Source organism: Bombyx mori, chromosome 1, assembly GCF_030269925.1.
Source record: "Bombyx mori chromosome 1, ASM3026992v2".
Taxonomy (NCBI): Eukaryota; Metazoa; Arthropoda; class Insecta; order Lepidoptera; family Bombycidae; genus Bombyx; species Bombyx mori.
This window is the reverse complement of record NC_085107.1, coordinates 8,816,908-8,833,655: the sequence shown is the minus strand read 5'-3', so window position 1 is coordinate 8,833,655 and position 16,748 is coordinate 8,816,908. Positions and strand designations below refer to the sequence as shown.

The window sequence follows — 16,748 nt, the reverse complement described above, 5'->3', positions numbered from 1 at the left end:
AACATAACCGTTTTAGGGCCATTGATTTTTTCTCATATCTACTTAGAAATACCAAAGGAATCCTTTGTTTTGGATGTCATCTCCACATGTCCCCAAAAAAACTGTACATCTACCAAAAAATTATCAATTTCAATAATTTCCCCTATAGCGAGCTAAACAGCATTTATTTTAATGGACGCTCTCACGCTCGTGGCAATTTTAGTTGGAATGCGTATGAGCGTTACGGCTCTCGCCTGCACTATAACAGTTGTAGTGGCCCCGCAGTAGTCGAGATTTGACTATAATTAATTGAAATTATAAGTTTAAACATTATTATGGTTCTATTGTCAAACACTTATAATTCGATAATATAAACACAGTATTCGCCAAAACTGCACTATAGATCAATAATATTAAAGACAAACAATATTAATCTATTTTCAATTCGACCACAGATTTTAAACAATAACAAAAGTTTCCCAATTGACAGTAAACAAAGAGTAATTTTTTATGTATGTGTTGTGTCAAATACATAGTAGTGCGTGTAATGTTTTCTTTATTGATGTAAAGTATCTTACGCATTAGTTAAAAAAAAAATTAGCATTGTGCACTCCTTCTCTATATTCTCTATAAGTGTGAGAAATTTCATACTCCTCCGTCATCGCAATTTTCGTAAAAAGCGGTACAAAGTTTTTGCTTCACGTATTAATATATAAATATCGATTATAACAAGAATTTTAATTTCAGATTTCGGCGCAAAAGGAAAATAAACAGCTCTTGAAAAAATCGGTAGAAGAGGAGTACCGCAAATGGACATCGATGGCGAACGACAACGATATAATATCACATTTCTCTGTTCCGGGTACACCACTATTTCTGTGCCTATTATGGAAGATGATATTTGAGACCAACCGGATCAACCCTATTGCTTTTAAGTACGAATGAAAAATAATATTTGAAATTACCGTGATATATATAATACATATTTATGATTTTATTAAAAAGTAACGTTTATTTTAAAGGATTTTAGAACGCATCGGCGCTAGGGCTTTGTCGGCACATTTGCGTAAGTTCTGCGATTATCTTGTATTCGAAGTAACAGATCCAGCCGGGGGTCCTCATATCTACAAATGCGTCGATGCGATCAACGACATCATCTGGAAGTACAATATCGTTACAATCGACAGACTCGTCCTATGTTTGGTGAGAAAAAAAAACATTAACTATTTATTCTTCTTCTTTTTCTCCACCTTATCCCACTATGTGGGGTCGGCACAGCTAATTTTTCTCTTCTATTCTCTTCTATCAGCCGTCATCTCAACACTCACTCCTCTCTGTCTCATATCGTCATTCACACACTCCATCCATGTCTTCTTCGGTCGACCTCTTCCCCCTCTACCTTGCACTACCATTTCCATACATCTCCTAGTCACATGCATCTTCTCTCTACGCATCACATGTCCATACCACGCTAACCGTCCGCTCCTTAATTTGTTGTTTACCGGGGCCACTTTCACACTTCCTCTGATATACTCATTCTTTATCTTATCCATTCTTGTTACTCCACACAACCATCTCAACATTCGCATCTCTATTTATTATTTATTATTATCTCTATTTATTTATTATTTTTCAAATTTGAAACTAAATTTAAATTAAATAAAAAAAAAAAAATGTTTACATTTGCATTGTTTCAGACCGTTTGACTGTGTTTGTAAAATGCACATTTTAGTTTAATAGCTTTTATGAAGTTTAAAATGTGTGACTCACACGAAACTCACTCTTAGTTTTAAGTAAAAATAGCCGCGATACCAATAATAATTGATAAATTTTTTGAAGGCATTCATATTTTTATTATTTGGTAATAGGTAACCATCGATTAAAATAAATATTACTTTAATGCCACTTTTTAGCAATGTTTTGCATTTAAAGGTACTACGTCCGAACCCAGATGGCAACGAAAGTCAAGTGTCACTCTACATCATTCAACTGTTGCTACTTCATGGTTTTGAGTTAAGAAACAGGGTTCAAGATTTCGTTAAGGAAAACTCACCAGAACACTGGAAACAAAATAATTGGTAAATATGTATATATGTATACTGTACTAAGTTTCTATGTCAATACAATAACTCGTAAATAATATATTACTCCATTAGGTACCTTATTTGTACTTTCGTTTAGAAACGATGCCTGTGTTTAGTATAAAAGTAATATGAAAATAGAGAAAAACCAATTTTATTACAAATTTTACATACGTATATATAAATAGATCTTAGAATATTTTATTTATTTATTGTTTAAAATACGTTTCAGGTACGAAAAGCATTTAGCATTTCAAAGGAAATATCCCGAGAAGTTCACACCAGAAGAAGCGAGTGGTGCATATGGCGCACCCATACCCGTTTATTTGAGTAACGTTTGCTTAAGATTGATTCCTGTTTTTGATATAGTCGTACATAGACATCTGGAGATACATCAAGTTGCTAAATATCTAGAACAGCTATTGGAACATTTGGGATATCTGTATAAGTTTCATGGTAAGTTATCGATCGCAGCTTTGGATTCTGTGTTACATCTAATGTGCTACAACAACGAGAATTGCAGCGAATTATTGTGGTTACGTTACAACGTTACACTAGTAAACAAAACAACATTATAACTACCCACTATAGTAGAATTATTTTGTCCGTGCAGTTTGAGTCATAAAACATAGCCCAGCTAGGGCGGTGAGCATGTTGCGCGGGCGCAACGTCATTATCGATAAAAACAAATGAGTTATCGAAGGCAGGTAGGTACACGGCGGCGGGGTGGTATACGAAGAGTGGTGGTACATTGTTATGTTATGAGTCATTTGTACTTACCTGCAAATTATAGTACATTATGTCGAAGATAAATGTGCTTTTATGTATTCGTTCTCTGAATTTCTTTAGTGACACAATGGCTACTCCTTTGTTTTGTATCAAACCGGCAGAATTTATTCAAAATAATATTTGTACGTGTTGTTATCAACAATGTGTTAAAATTTTTCACTGAAATAAGAATAGATCCCGAAAAGTTACAAATTGTTAATGTTAACGAATCAACGTCACGTGATACATTGATGGCTGTGATTGGCCAACGATGACGTCATATCGCACGAACCAATCACAAAACAGGAAACGCAACAGTGGCACCAATTGCCAAAATTTAAAATTATTACAACACGAAGAAAAAAGATGGACGCGCATTTCAATTCTATATTTGTAAATTAATTAAAAACAATATAATGAGTATTTGAAGAAGTAAACGCATTTATTCATTTTCTTGGCCACCTCAAGATACATCTAAGAAATAGACGCAACATTTCTATTGGACCTTCAGCACCGGATCATCAATTAAGTTGAACCAGACGCTTACTTGAGAGACGCATCGGCCATTGAAAAGGAAAATTCGGAAAATCTCACCAGCTTCGCAAGATTACGGTGCTTTGGCAAGGCGTGCTAACCAAAATTTGCTAAATTTTTTCCCCTTCGCGTATATAGTAGTACTGTGCTTTCTTCAAACCTTTTTTGCTTTTCATTTTGGGTACGTATTTCACTAATATTGAGCAGCTGTTTTGTTTTATTATTTAAAAACTGTAAGTACACCACCATTTACTTGTTTCCACAATGACTACATCAGATCATAAGGTAGAATTAATGATGAAAGATCTTAAAAGAAAACGCGCATCTATTAAATGTCGTTTGACTAACTTTGGAAAATACGTGAATTCATTCGAAGGTGTAGAATTAACTCTTCATCAACGTACCGAGCTCAAACTGCGGATGGCAGGATCGCAAAGTTTAATGAATGATTTTAACCTCGTTCAGACTCAAATAGAAGACATTAGTGTAGAAATCGACATAGAAAAACAATTAGAATCGCGTGAAGATTTCGAGCAAAAATATTATAATATTCTTGCCCTTGCTGAATGTCTGACCACCGCTGATGAAAAGTCAAAAGGTATGATGTCTGAACCACCGATTACAAGTTCCAAAAGCATTAAATTACCCACTATATCTGTTCCCACCTTTGACGGCTTATATGAGCACTGGTTAGAGTTCCGCGATACATTTTTGTCATTGATACATAATAGTGAAACAATTACAGAAATTCAAAAATTTCATTATTTAAAATCGTCTTTGTCCGGTAACGCTAAATCGGTCATAGATTCCATAGAATTCTCTGCTAATAATTATAAAGTTGCTTGGGAACTACTGTTAAATCGATTTGATAATACGAAACTATTAGTACATAACCATGTCAAATCCATGTTTACCATGCAATCATTGACTAAAGAATCACCAGTGCAATTACGCAGATTAATTGATAATATTTTAAAAAACCTTCGCGCTTTAAAGCTTTTAGGAGAACCTACAGAGTATTGGGATACGTTAATCATTTACATTATTGTCACAAAATTAGATTCCATTACCGAACGGGAATGGGAACAGCATAAGTGTAGTTTAATTACATCAACCAATAACACCAAAACTGTAGTTCAACTAAATGACTTACTTCAGTTTCTTAGAAATAGGGCGGATATTTTGGAAACACTTATAGTATCACACAGTAAAGCAGGCGTATATAGCGCGACAGACAATAATAAAAAGCAATGCAGTAACCAGTTAACATCTAAATTTCATTGCAATATAGTTTCAAATAAACCAAATAATAATAATAAATCACAAGGAAAGAATGCACGTAATTACAGACCCTGTATAATGTGTAATGATTTACATCCGCTATATTCATGTCAAAAGTTTTTGGACCTTAGTGTACAAAATAGATTAAAATTTATCCAAACTAAACAGTTGTGCCCTAATTGCATGCGTCCAGGACATACTGTTGACACCTGTGTGTTCGGGCCGTGTCGAAAATGTGATAAAAAACATAATTCATTAATTTGCGATGTAATTAAAAATTATGATCATAGTTTCCCTAAAGTTACGTTGCCATCTTGTGAACAATCAGCCGTCCCGTCTAATACGAAAGATAACTCGAACGCACACTCTTTTCAGGCGCAAACTACTGACACAATTGATAACATGCATCCAGCGCAACCAGTTTTGCTGTCCACAGCTATTGTAGAAATACGTAGCCAGTCGGGTGTTTACCATCAAGCGCGCGCTCTACTCGATAGTGGCAGCGAACGTTCATTCATCACACAAACACTTTGTGACAAATTAAATCCACCAATATTACAGTCCACTCAAAAAATCCACGGCGTAGGTAATATAATAACACAGTGTTCGCAATCCTGTGATATTGAGATCAAATCACGCACTGGTAGTTATGCTGCACGCATTCAGTGTTTAATTCTACCTCATATCACATCAAACTTACCTATGAAGACATATAACGTTAATTTGTTTACCATACCGGATAACATTGTACTTGCAGATCCAACGTTTTATGATAGTCAGCCGATTGACTTATTAATAGGCGCGGATTTGTTTTGGGAATTAGTTAGAGAAGGTAAAATACGACTTAAAAATGGCCCCTATCTCCAAAATACGCATCTTGGTTGGATAATCTCGGGCTCATTTCAATATATTACACGCAAACAAAGACATGTTAGCTGTAACTTTACGCAAACCGTTGACAGTGACACATGCTCATTAGATCAATTATTACGAAGTTTTTGGGAAATCGAAGAATTACCAATTAATTCTCCTAAGTTAATTGATAAGGAGCGCGCCTGTGAGGAGCACTTTATTAAAACAACCTCACGGACGGCCGACGGGCGGTTTAAGGTTCGATTTCCGTTCAAGCAATCTCCGAAGATACTAGGTTTCACGCGCACACAAGCTGAACGTCGTTTTTATGCCTTAGAGAAAAGGCTGCAACGCAATTCTAGTTACAAACAAATGTAGATCAACTTTATACACAAATACATTAACTTAGGCCACATGAGTCTTGTACATAGTTATCAAACACCACATTATTTTTTACCTCATCACGGTGTGTTTAAAACAATTAGCGCAAGAGTGTGAGGTTCTGTACGTGAAAGAAACCTAATGATAATTTTTACGTGGACGACTTAATTTGTAGTCAAAATAGTATTTCAAGATTAAATCAAATTTGCGAAGGCACTGATAAGGTTTTAAAATTGGCTAGTTTAATTTTACGTAAATGGATTTTTAACTTTGACTGTGCTGATAATGACGATGCGCAAAATGTTACAAAAAAAACTCGACCTAGCAGGAGATAACGTTCAAAACAAAATATTAGGTATTGGATGGAATAATAAGTTAGATGAATTAATGTTTTACACGCAAATTGAGTATGATGCCAACAATATTATTACGAAACGCATTATTTTATGGGCGCATCACAAATTTATGACCCCTTAGGTTTAATTAGTCCAGTTATTACTTTCGCTAAGATATTATTACAAAAATGTTGGCTGTTGAAACTTAATTGGGATGAACCGATTCCTTGTGACGTCGCGCAAGCATGGGATCGATTTGTTTCTTGCCTATCATTGTTAAATAACATACACATACGGCTATGCTATGCGTATTGAACCCATATGTATTGAACTACATAATTTTACAGTTTTATTGTTTGAATACGAACACACTCGAATGATGCATGCTGCGCCGCAACTTCTTTTGTATACGTTACGAGAGTCATGGTGACCTATTGGAGGTCGTAATCTTGCTAAGAAGCTGGTACAATAGTTGTATGAAGTGTGCGCGCAGTAACTGTTAATCCCATAATGCGGAATCTGCCTCGAGAACGGCTGCAGCCAGGTTTTCCCTTCTTACGCTGTGGAGTGGATTATGCAGGACCAGTGTTCATTTTAAATCGTAGGGGTAGGGGAGCAAGATTACAAAAATCGTATATATGTTTATTTGTATGTTTTGCTTCACGCGCCGTACATCTCGAGCTTGTGACCGACCTTTCATCAGATGCTTATCTGTTGGCACTGAAGAGGTTCATTTCACGTCGAGGAAAACCTATTGAAATATACCTACTCCGATAATGGGCGCAACTTTGTAGGCGCAATGAATGAATTCGCAAAGTTTTTAAATTGTTGTTCAGAGGACATTAAGGCATACGCGATTTCTCAAAATATAAATTTTAGATTGATACCGTGTTATGCTAGTCATTTTGGGGGCTTGTGGGAGGCTGGTGTTAAAAGCTGTAAGTATCATTTGCGGCGTGTGGTTGGCAACGCACACCTTACATTTGAAGAAATGAGCACATTACTATCGCAGGTTGAAGCTGTCCTCAACTCCCGACCCTTAAACCCTATGTCCTCAGATCCACAGGATTTTCTTCCACTTACCCCAGCTCATTTTTTGGTTGGCCGTCTGCTAACTGCACCTGTACCTGATGACCTTCACGATGTTCCGGCTAGTCGACTTACCAGATACCAGAGAGTTGAACAGATCCGCCAGCACTTCTGGAGCCGCTGGGCTAAAGAATACGTGTCAGAGATGCAAACCAGGAGCAAATGGTACCAACATAAGGGTGAGCTCAAGGAAAACATGTTGGTTCTTATAAAAGATGACAACTTACCGCCATTGAAATGGAGCTTGGGACGAATTATCAAAACATATCCAGGCAAAGACAGCTTGTCACGTGTGGCTGATATTCGCAAAGCGGATGGGATTGTGAGACGGGCATTCTCCAAAATCTGTCCGCTTCCCTTACATGAAGAATGATTACGCACGATAGCAGCTGCTGGGTTCCTGAATGATCACCGCCAATTGTTGGAACCTGGTGCTTCCAAGGCCGGGAGCATGTTAACGAATCAACGTCACGTGATACATTGATGGCTGTGATTGGCCAACGATGACGTCATATCGCACGAACCAATCACAAAACAGGAAACGCAACAGTGGCACCAATTGCCAAAATTTAAAATTATTACAACACGAAGAAAAAAGATGGACGCGCATTTCAATTCTATATTTGTAAATTAATTAAAAACAATATAATGAGTATTTGAAGAAGTAAACGCATTTATTCATTTTCTTGGCCACCTCAAGATACATCTAAGAAATAGACGCAACAGTTAACTTGCTGCGGCGATATGTGGTATTATAATAGTGTTCGATTAGTAATTTTTTCTTTAATTTTTATCACTAACCCGCAAAATGACAAAACTAAATACACTATTGATAACGCTTATCGACAACAATAATGCGCATCACTATGCCCGTCCATAAGGCTCGTGAGTGTAAGAGAGAGCGAAATACTCGCTTCACCGCTCCGATTTTTTATGACCCAAACTGCACGGACAAAATAACTCTACTATAATGAACAAAAAAAAACATTCCAACTACCCACTAGTTGGAGCTATTTAGTAGCGCTTACGAAAGACATTTCTTAAACCATCTGATGCCTTTATAACATTGTATTGGCAGATTAATGCATGTCTGTGTCTGATTTCCGGTACAAAGTAATGATTCTGAAATAAACAGTGGTCCTCAAGTGGTCATTAAGAGGTCCTACTGGTGATAGGACCTCTTGCGAGTCCGTGCGGGTAGGTACCACCACCCTGCCTATTTCTGCCGTGAAGCAGTAATGCGTTTCGGTTTGAAGGGTGGGGCAGCCGTTGTTACTATACTTGAGACCTTAGAACTTAATCTCAAGGTGGGCGGCGCATTTACGTTGTGGATGTCTATGGGCTCCAGTAACCACTTAATACCAGGTGGGCTGTGAGCTCGTCCACCCATCTAAGAAATAAATAAAAACATGTTTCAGATCGGCCTATAACCTTCCTTTACAATACTCTACACTATTACGAGAAGAAGCTACGCGATAAACCGTTGCTAAAGCGTAAACTGGTGGGAGCAGTATTGGGAGCACTCAAAGATGTCCGTCCCGCCGGCTGGGCCGCCACTGAAACGCTGCAAAATTTTCTGGCCAACACGGAGTATGATAACACTACGTGGGTTCCAGATCTTAATTATTATCTGAGTTTAGTCAATAGAATGGTGGACAGTATCCTTTTCCATAAGACAACAAAACAAAAATATAGTAAAATACTATTTTAGTTGTTTCCTTAACCCTTTTACTGCCACAGTGGTCATCGGTTCCCTACGTGGTGCATTGAAGTAATTATGTCGATTACTGTTACTAAGTCCCCAGAATACCTAGTAGACTCTGGGTATCACGAATCCAAAGATACTGAGAGTTAATCTATTTCTAAAAGACTAAAACATACATTGAAAACAAAATAAGTCAAAGTTAGGCAATCCAGGCGCTTAGGAAATCGACATAATCACTGTAAACATATTGAACACTTAATCGCATATATACATATATCGCAAAATATTTTTTGTATTGCACATAGAGAACGACAATTTTTTTTTATCATGGTAAAATACTTAATTCCTTAATTTTATCTCAGCAATGATGGGTAATTCTCACTTTCCAAATACTGACTGGAGATTCAACGAATACCCAAATCCGTCAGCACACGCCCTGTACGTAACTTGTGTCGAGTTGATGTCATTACCAGTTGCGCCTAATTACGTGGGGAACAGTTTACTCGATGTGATCACAAAAGGTTTCGTCGTAATACCCACCACGAAATTACAGCTTTGGATCAACGCTATTGGCTTAATAATGGCGGCTTTGCCGGACCCGTATTGGACGGTTCTGCACGAACGTCTTTTGGAACTTACGACTAGCAGTGAGATGATCGAATGGACATATCCATATTCACCTTTCCAGCTGTTTAATTTAGCAACCACAAGTGACGCGATGCTTGAGAACAAATATAGTTTGACATTGGCTTGCGCGCATGCCATATGGTACCATGCCGGCGCAGGGCAAATTATGCAAGTGCCTATGTGAGTATTTAATGTATTAAATTTGTGAATTGTTTGCATGTTTCAAGTATAATTTTGGAAGGCTTAAAGCGACGCTGGGAAGATCTTCCATCGAGCGGATGATATTGCTCGGTAAATCGACGGTCCGTATGTTTTTGTTTGGAAATTGTATATGTGGAAACTTATCTTGAAAATGACGTGAGCTAGATTCAGGCATCTGTCAAATATCTTGATGTTGTTGTTGTAGTTGTATGATGACTACCCGCCAAAATAATGAATAATTATTCTTTCAGTTTCGTAAAAGAGAAGCTGGCTGTTGAAATACACACGGAAACACAAATGCTCTTCTTGTGCCACATGGTGGGACCGTTCTTACAGAGATTTAATTCCGATCTACCGCGGACAGTGATGGACATAACTATAACTTTGTATGAACTACTCGCTCACATCGATAAGTCACAGACGCATCTTCAATATATGGATCCGATTTGCGACTTGCTGTATCCTTTACAAAAAATCACTCATCAATTGCCAATTATTTAATTAACGAAACGAATTAAATAATTTAACACGACATGCGTGTTGATATTTTTTTTATTTTTTTATTTATTGCTTAGATGGCTGGACGAGATCACAGCCCATCTATTGTTAAGTAGTTACTGGAGCCCATAGACATCTACAACGTAAATGCGCCACCCACCTTGAGATATAAGTTCTAATGTCTCAAGTATAGTTACAACGGCTGTCCCGCCCTTCAAACCGAAACGCATTACTGCTTCACGGCAGAAACAGGCGGGGTGGTGGTACCTACCCGCGGGGACTCACAAGAGGTCCTACCGCCAGTAACTAATATTTTTTGTGGTTAACTCGTCTTATTTCCTCAACACCTTTCTAGATATCATATAAAATATATGTTCGTCGGCGACACATTGAAGAACGAAGTGGAAAACGTAATCCGTAAACTGCGACCGGCGCTGCAGATGCGTCTGCGCTTCATCACGCACTTGAATGTTGAACAAATTAACACCGCCTAGCATAAGGAGTATAATAGCCCTCCGTCGAGTGCTAGTTCGAGTTCCGAATGACACCAGCCTGACAGTGTTTATGTCACTGTTATTCTACGAAAGAGAAACGACGGGGGTTATCAAAAAATTTTCGTATGCCACGGGGAACAAATTAATTAAATCGAAAATTTTAAATAAATAGTTCAAGTGTTTAATATTTGAAGTGCTAGAAAATAAAATTATAAGAGGAATAATATTATTAAATTTTCTTAGGATATAAAAAATATGTTTGATTGTACGTATTTTATTCGCTTGCGCATCTTTTAATCTGAAGATAGATAGAGTTATTGTTAGCAATTCAAGGAAAGTTTTTGTCATCATCGACATTCGACAGATGGCACTTAAGTAGTTTTAATGAAAGATTATTTTCATACAACAGTATTGAGTCGCATCGAAGCGTGATCGGGTTTCACTTGTATAATACCAAAAATAATGTTTGTATGCTTGTTCGCTCGTGATCTATGTGTTAGCGCTTTTATAAGATTGATGATTTTATAAGATTTGAAACTTTATATACTTGTTCTTACTGCATGGAAAGTTTTCTCAGTGTGTGTCAGTGTACGATAGTTAAGGCAGGTATACCCTAAGAAATGCGTGTTTTCCATATATTTATGCTCGGCAGGGTTTCACTAGTTCAAAATAAGAAGATATTCAACATTTAGAACGGTATGATAATATCAAAATAAAATGTGAAATGATTAGGTAGTTCTAGTTTGTAGGTACCTATTTTGTAATTTTTCTGCTAAGAATTAGGACGTACTTTTACTTTTACAAAGTTTACTGATACAGTTTTATGTACAGGGCCTAAAGTTTGAATTTTGTGTACAATTTTATAATGTTTAATCTGGTCTATTACCTGTAATAGGCCAAGTAATTGTCTGAATTTATTATGTGGTGTATGTATGTGTATCGTTTGTCAATACGAATAGTTTTCTGATCATGTAGGTATGTGTAGAATAGCTAAATTCAATTATTTATTTTATTGTATAAATAGCACTACAGAAGGTATTCTTAGCCAAATATGGCTCGGTTTCTGACGAATGAATTGACTTTATGATTAAATAATTCAATTATTATAGTATTTAGTATTGTGACAGGGCTATTATTGTATATATAAATGTAATATCTGTATAAAGGACTATACATTTTTTGTAGAATGACTAAAACTGTTATACTGTAAGTCGAGCAAAATACATGCCTAGTTTTAAATGATCGAAATAAAAAAATACTCTGTTATTCTATTAATGAATTATTCTGTAAGTAATATGTGTAAAATGATATTTAGTTATAAGCATTCAGTAGAAAAAAATGCGAAAGAAAAGAATAAGCAGTGAAAAGTAAGAAAAATTCCCGGCTCATTTTAATTTATATTTTTTTTATGCATATAAGATTTATGGACATGGATAAATAATACTGTATTTTGCAATAAATTTTAATCACAATTAACATAATTATTTCTGTAAGCGAAAGTCATAATAGCTAAGTAAATGTCTATTATGAATTTGCTAAAGGAAATAAAAATAAAGCCAAATAAACGAGGCAATATTTAAAAGAGAACATTGAGCGCATTATGTTAATAAGAAAAAAATGTGTTACACACCGTGAAAGTAATAGTTATTAAACATTGTGATATTCTTTAAGTTATGATCATGATATAACATCAGTCACTCTTGACCATCTAAGTACTCGCAACGAACACTATAATCTCCTATAATACATATGTTAGAAATAATGAAAAAAGTCTATGATGTTTTTAGTGGTAGATTTTGTTGTAATAGGAATGGATAAATGTATATATATGTTCATGTTTCATTTTAATAGTCTAAATTCAGTTCAGACTAGTCTGTCAGTTGTGCAATACTTTACGATGGGAACTTTTAGTAGCTATTAAACAACAGCTGCTCTTTAATAGATTGCTCCAGAAGGCCGGTAATGTGTATGTATATGTGTTTCTTCGATACGCTCTGCAATCTGAATGATGGATTATTATTTTTAACCATGAATTTCTTTACATTACCTATGAATTATAAGGGGGTGTAAACATTTATGTCGTAACTGAACTGGTGTCAAACGTAAGATACTAAATAACCAATTCCAAATGAATAAATAGGATTGTGTTGCCATTTTCATATAAACTTAGAAAAGACCAGCTTCAAATCATGTTTTTATTTATTTTAATTTATTTTTTTTTCCTTTGTTTTTTAAATATATTTTTACAAAAACCAACATTTTTACAGTGAACATGATACAGGTATATTAATAGGTAGGTAAGGTCCGCAATTTTTTTTTGTGAAAGACTGATTTGATTTAATAAAATTATTAGCCGCAAAATAAATTATGGCACCATATTATTTGTTGGTTGCCCTAAACTGTTGTGGCACAGTTCAGCCTAAACATAAAGCATTTTGTATCTTCATCATTGACAGATGATATTACAGATTCAATAATAAATTAATATTAACACTAGTAGATATGTAACAATCCCGTTATAAACCCTATTTCAACTTGCAAATGTTTTGACTTTTGTTTAATTACATGAATTTAAATGTACTTATCGCAATGTAATTTTAACTTGAAATTTTAATTATTTATTTGTGTGTATGAATCTTATGTATTAGTGCGTGTTTAATTGCAATGCAGTAAACATTTGTGTCAATTTTGAAGTATATACTACTTTCAGTTTTTATGTAAAATATAAATCTATTCACTGACATTTAAATGGATTTTAATAGTCCAGTTATATTATATAATTCATTTTGTGAATGTCTAAATAAAGTACAAATGGTAATATCTTATTTCAGAATTTTTATTTAAATTTAAGTAATCGAAAGTACTATTGCTCATGTGAAAAAGTTTGAAAACATAAATGTCTCGAAATTTATATCTGACTGTGACCAAATTAGAAAGAAATATATCTTAACATAAAATAGTTATGTGTTGCAATTATTTTTCTCATGGTTTATACAATATATCCTTCAAGTTGATAAAGCTAGTCAACAACATTTGAAGTGTATTTGCTTACTATTTATACGTCCCTACAGGTGTAGAGCGGTACTAATAATCTTTAGCACGGTTAAAATAATTATGATTTATTCGGGTGTTTTACTTCGCCTTAGCGTAGCAATCTTGGTCCTTATGATTGTGATGCTCCGGTCGTAAAATTTTTGTATGGCCTTGCCCTTTGCTTCATTTACATAAAAAGTAGGTATTTATTCTTATTATTAATCTGAAATAATTAGATAAACAGTGGCCGAAGCTCGACCGAACGAAAAGTTTGTGCACCTCATTTCTCTCTTTTCTTCTTTCACCTTCGTTCTGGAAATGGCATTTGATCAATCGAAATCTACTTAATTCTAATTCAAGATATTCAATTATGTACGTGTAACGTTTAATATAACGCGCGTATCAGTCAAGAATATCGGTGGTTTTAGCGTTTAATTCTAGACGAAGACTGCAGTTCACCTCTGTGACTACATTCGTTCAGCCATAGACACCAGTCGTGTCACTAAAAACAACTATATGAATTATTTCTTCAAACGTTCTGTAAAAAGGCTTATAAATTGAGTCGTCTATTATCAAAGCCGGCAATCTGACTTTTGGACAATGATTGGTAAATCAGAAAAACGAATTATTGACTTTGTATTCCATTGGCAGTCACAAAACTCTTCGGAACGACATCTTAGATAAATAACAGGTTAACTATTAACCTTTATTTAATGCAGGTTTTGAACCGTATTCTTTGAAGGAGACGATTATATTCAAATCAATCTGTATTGACATATCAATAAATTTTTTTTGTCCAAATGCACAGATTGCCACCTTTGATAATAGACGACTAATATTAAAGTTAATTAATTTGGTAATGAGTTTATCCTAATACATAACCAAATTGAAATTCGTAAATTGAATAACGGCTTTTGATGCAAGTAAAATTCTTCTAAATGACTACTACTATAGTAGAATTATTTTGTCCGTGCAGTTTGGAACATAAAAAAGGGTGCGTGTACTTAAGTACGCGCGTAAGAAGTTATACTTTATTTTTATTAAATTTATTTCTTTTTTTTTAAATATTAAATAATTAATAATAAATATTTAACGTTAATAATTTAATAATATTTAGTATAAATTATATTAAATAATAGTTTTGTTATTTATATTAAAATGAATGCTAATAACACTTTTTTTACGAGTGTACATGCGCGAAAGTTCACCTGCGGCTGTGTTCAGACTCGCCAAGTTACGTCGGTCGTATTGCAATGAGCGATTTAGTGGGCAACTTCATTCTGTTAATTTTGTGTCACGGTGCGCGCGCATCGAAAATTTCACTCTCATCAATTTTTCACAACACGCCTAAAGAAGTATAACTTCAAAAATCGGAGCGGTGAAGCGACTATTTCGCTCTCTCTTCCACTCACGAGCCTTATGGACGCATAGTGATGCGCATTATTGTTGTCGATAAGCGTTATCGATAATGCATTTAGTTTTGTCATTTTGTGGGTTAGTTATAAAAATGAAAGAAAAAATCACTAATCGAACACTTACACCACATATCGCCGCAGCAAGAACGGCAGAAATTAACACTTTGTAACTTTACGGGATCTATTCTTATTCCAGTGAAAAATTTTAACACATTGTTGATAACAACACGTGCAAATATTATTTTGAATAAATTCTGCCGTTTTGATACAAAACAAAGGAGTAGCCATTGTGTCACTAAAGAAATTCAGAGAACGAATGTATAAAAACACATTTCTCTTCGACATAATGTACTATAATTTGCAGGTAAGTACAAATGACTCATAACATAACAATGTCTCACCACCCTTCGTATACCACCCCGCCACCGTGTACCTGCCTTCGATGACTCATTTATTTTTATCGATAATGGCGTTGCGCCCGCGCAACTTTCTCACCGCCCTAGTCGGCCTATGTTTTATGACCCAAACTGCACGGACAAAATAATTCTACTATAGTAAATTACTACCTACTCAGAATAACAGTAAAAACGAAACCACTGCTTTCAGTTCATAGGCATGACATACTCCATTACGTCTTAAACAAAATATTACATAAAAAACAAGCTGTTTTAGTGTTTATTAAAATGATAATTATATTTTGCCATGTTTCAGAATTTAATTCTATTTTAAGAAAAGTGTACGCAACCTCTTTTCATCATGTTCATGACTGCTGTAAATAAATTAATCTGCTCTTAGCAGAAAATAGTGGGTTGAGAATGTACCCATTATACTCAAAGTATTGTAAAAAAGGGCACATACCATATAATTTATACCAAAACCATGAAATAACCTACATATTATATTTACATAAAACTATTTTGTACTATAGTAGTTCTATAATAAGTAAGTAGGCCATGGAAAAGTCAAACTCAGAAGTAAAGAAACTCAGAAGTAATCTAAAGTTTTCTTTTTGAAATTGTGGCGTTTGTCGTTTCTTATCCAAAAAATTTTAAGGTGATATTCGGTAATATTTTCAATAAAATGGCGGGAAACTATCGAGACGCAAAAATGTATCAATTAATATCCAACAAAACAAAATTGTACCACTTCTGCAAAGTAGGGCAATTTGTCATTAATTCATGTTTAAAAATCCACTAAATCACCTTTATGCTTGACTACCCAAATTATATTGATGTTAAAATAGGTATTTTCAAATTGCCGCCAAAAAGTTCCGTGACATATATTTTACAATGTTGTAAGATACGGAGTTTCAAATTGTGGTGACGGCTTTAATAAGATGTATTCTGAATACCATAAAATTAAACTTATTACCTTGGTGAAATTCTTTATTCACAATACTTTAATAATAATAGGAAGATTGTTCTAAAAAAAACATCAAATTATAAAACAGCTAATTCATATGTTTTCATAAACAT

At 34.9% G+C, this 16,748-nt stretch overlaps 1 protein-coding gene and 1 long non-coding RNA gene across 2 annotated transcripts in view; one reads left to right on the top strand and one right to left on the bottom strand.

The window, feature by feature from the left end:
• LOC101737120 (mediator of RNA polymerase II transcription subunit 23) overlaps positions 1 to 13,650 on the top strand; it is a 25,196-nt gene extending 11,546 nt beyond the window's left edge. Inside the window, exons 10-17 of the mRNA XM_038012039.2 lie at positions 727 to 914; positions 1,002 to 1,182; positions 1,912 to 2,057; positions 2,293 to 2,516; positions 8,719 to 8,958; positions 9,368 to 9,812; positions 10,085 to 10,291; positions 10,687 to 13,650. Coding sequence (XP_037867967.1) covers positions 727 to 914; positions 1,002 to 1,182; positions 1,912 to 2,057; positions 2,293 to 2,516; positions 8,719 to 8,958; positions 9,368 to 9,812; positions 10,085 to 10,291; positions 10,687 to 10,825 — 1,770 coding nt within the window. The 3' untranslated portion in view covers positions 10,826 to 13,650. The remainder of the gene's footprint in view (positions 1 to 726; positions 915 to 1,001; positions 1,183 to 1,911; positions 2,058 to 2,292; positions 2,517 to 8,718; positions 8,959 to 9,367; positions 9,813 to 10,084; positions 10,292 to 10,686) is intronic.
• Positions 13,646 to 16,748, bottom strand: LOC134198939 (uncharacterized). The gene is made up of 2 exons (XR_009973235.1): positions 16,645 to 16,748; positions 13,646 to 14,170 (listed from the first exon to the last, which is right to left on the bottom strand). It is a non-coding gene; the product is annotated as an uncharacterized LOC134198939 (long non-coding RNA).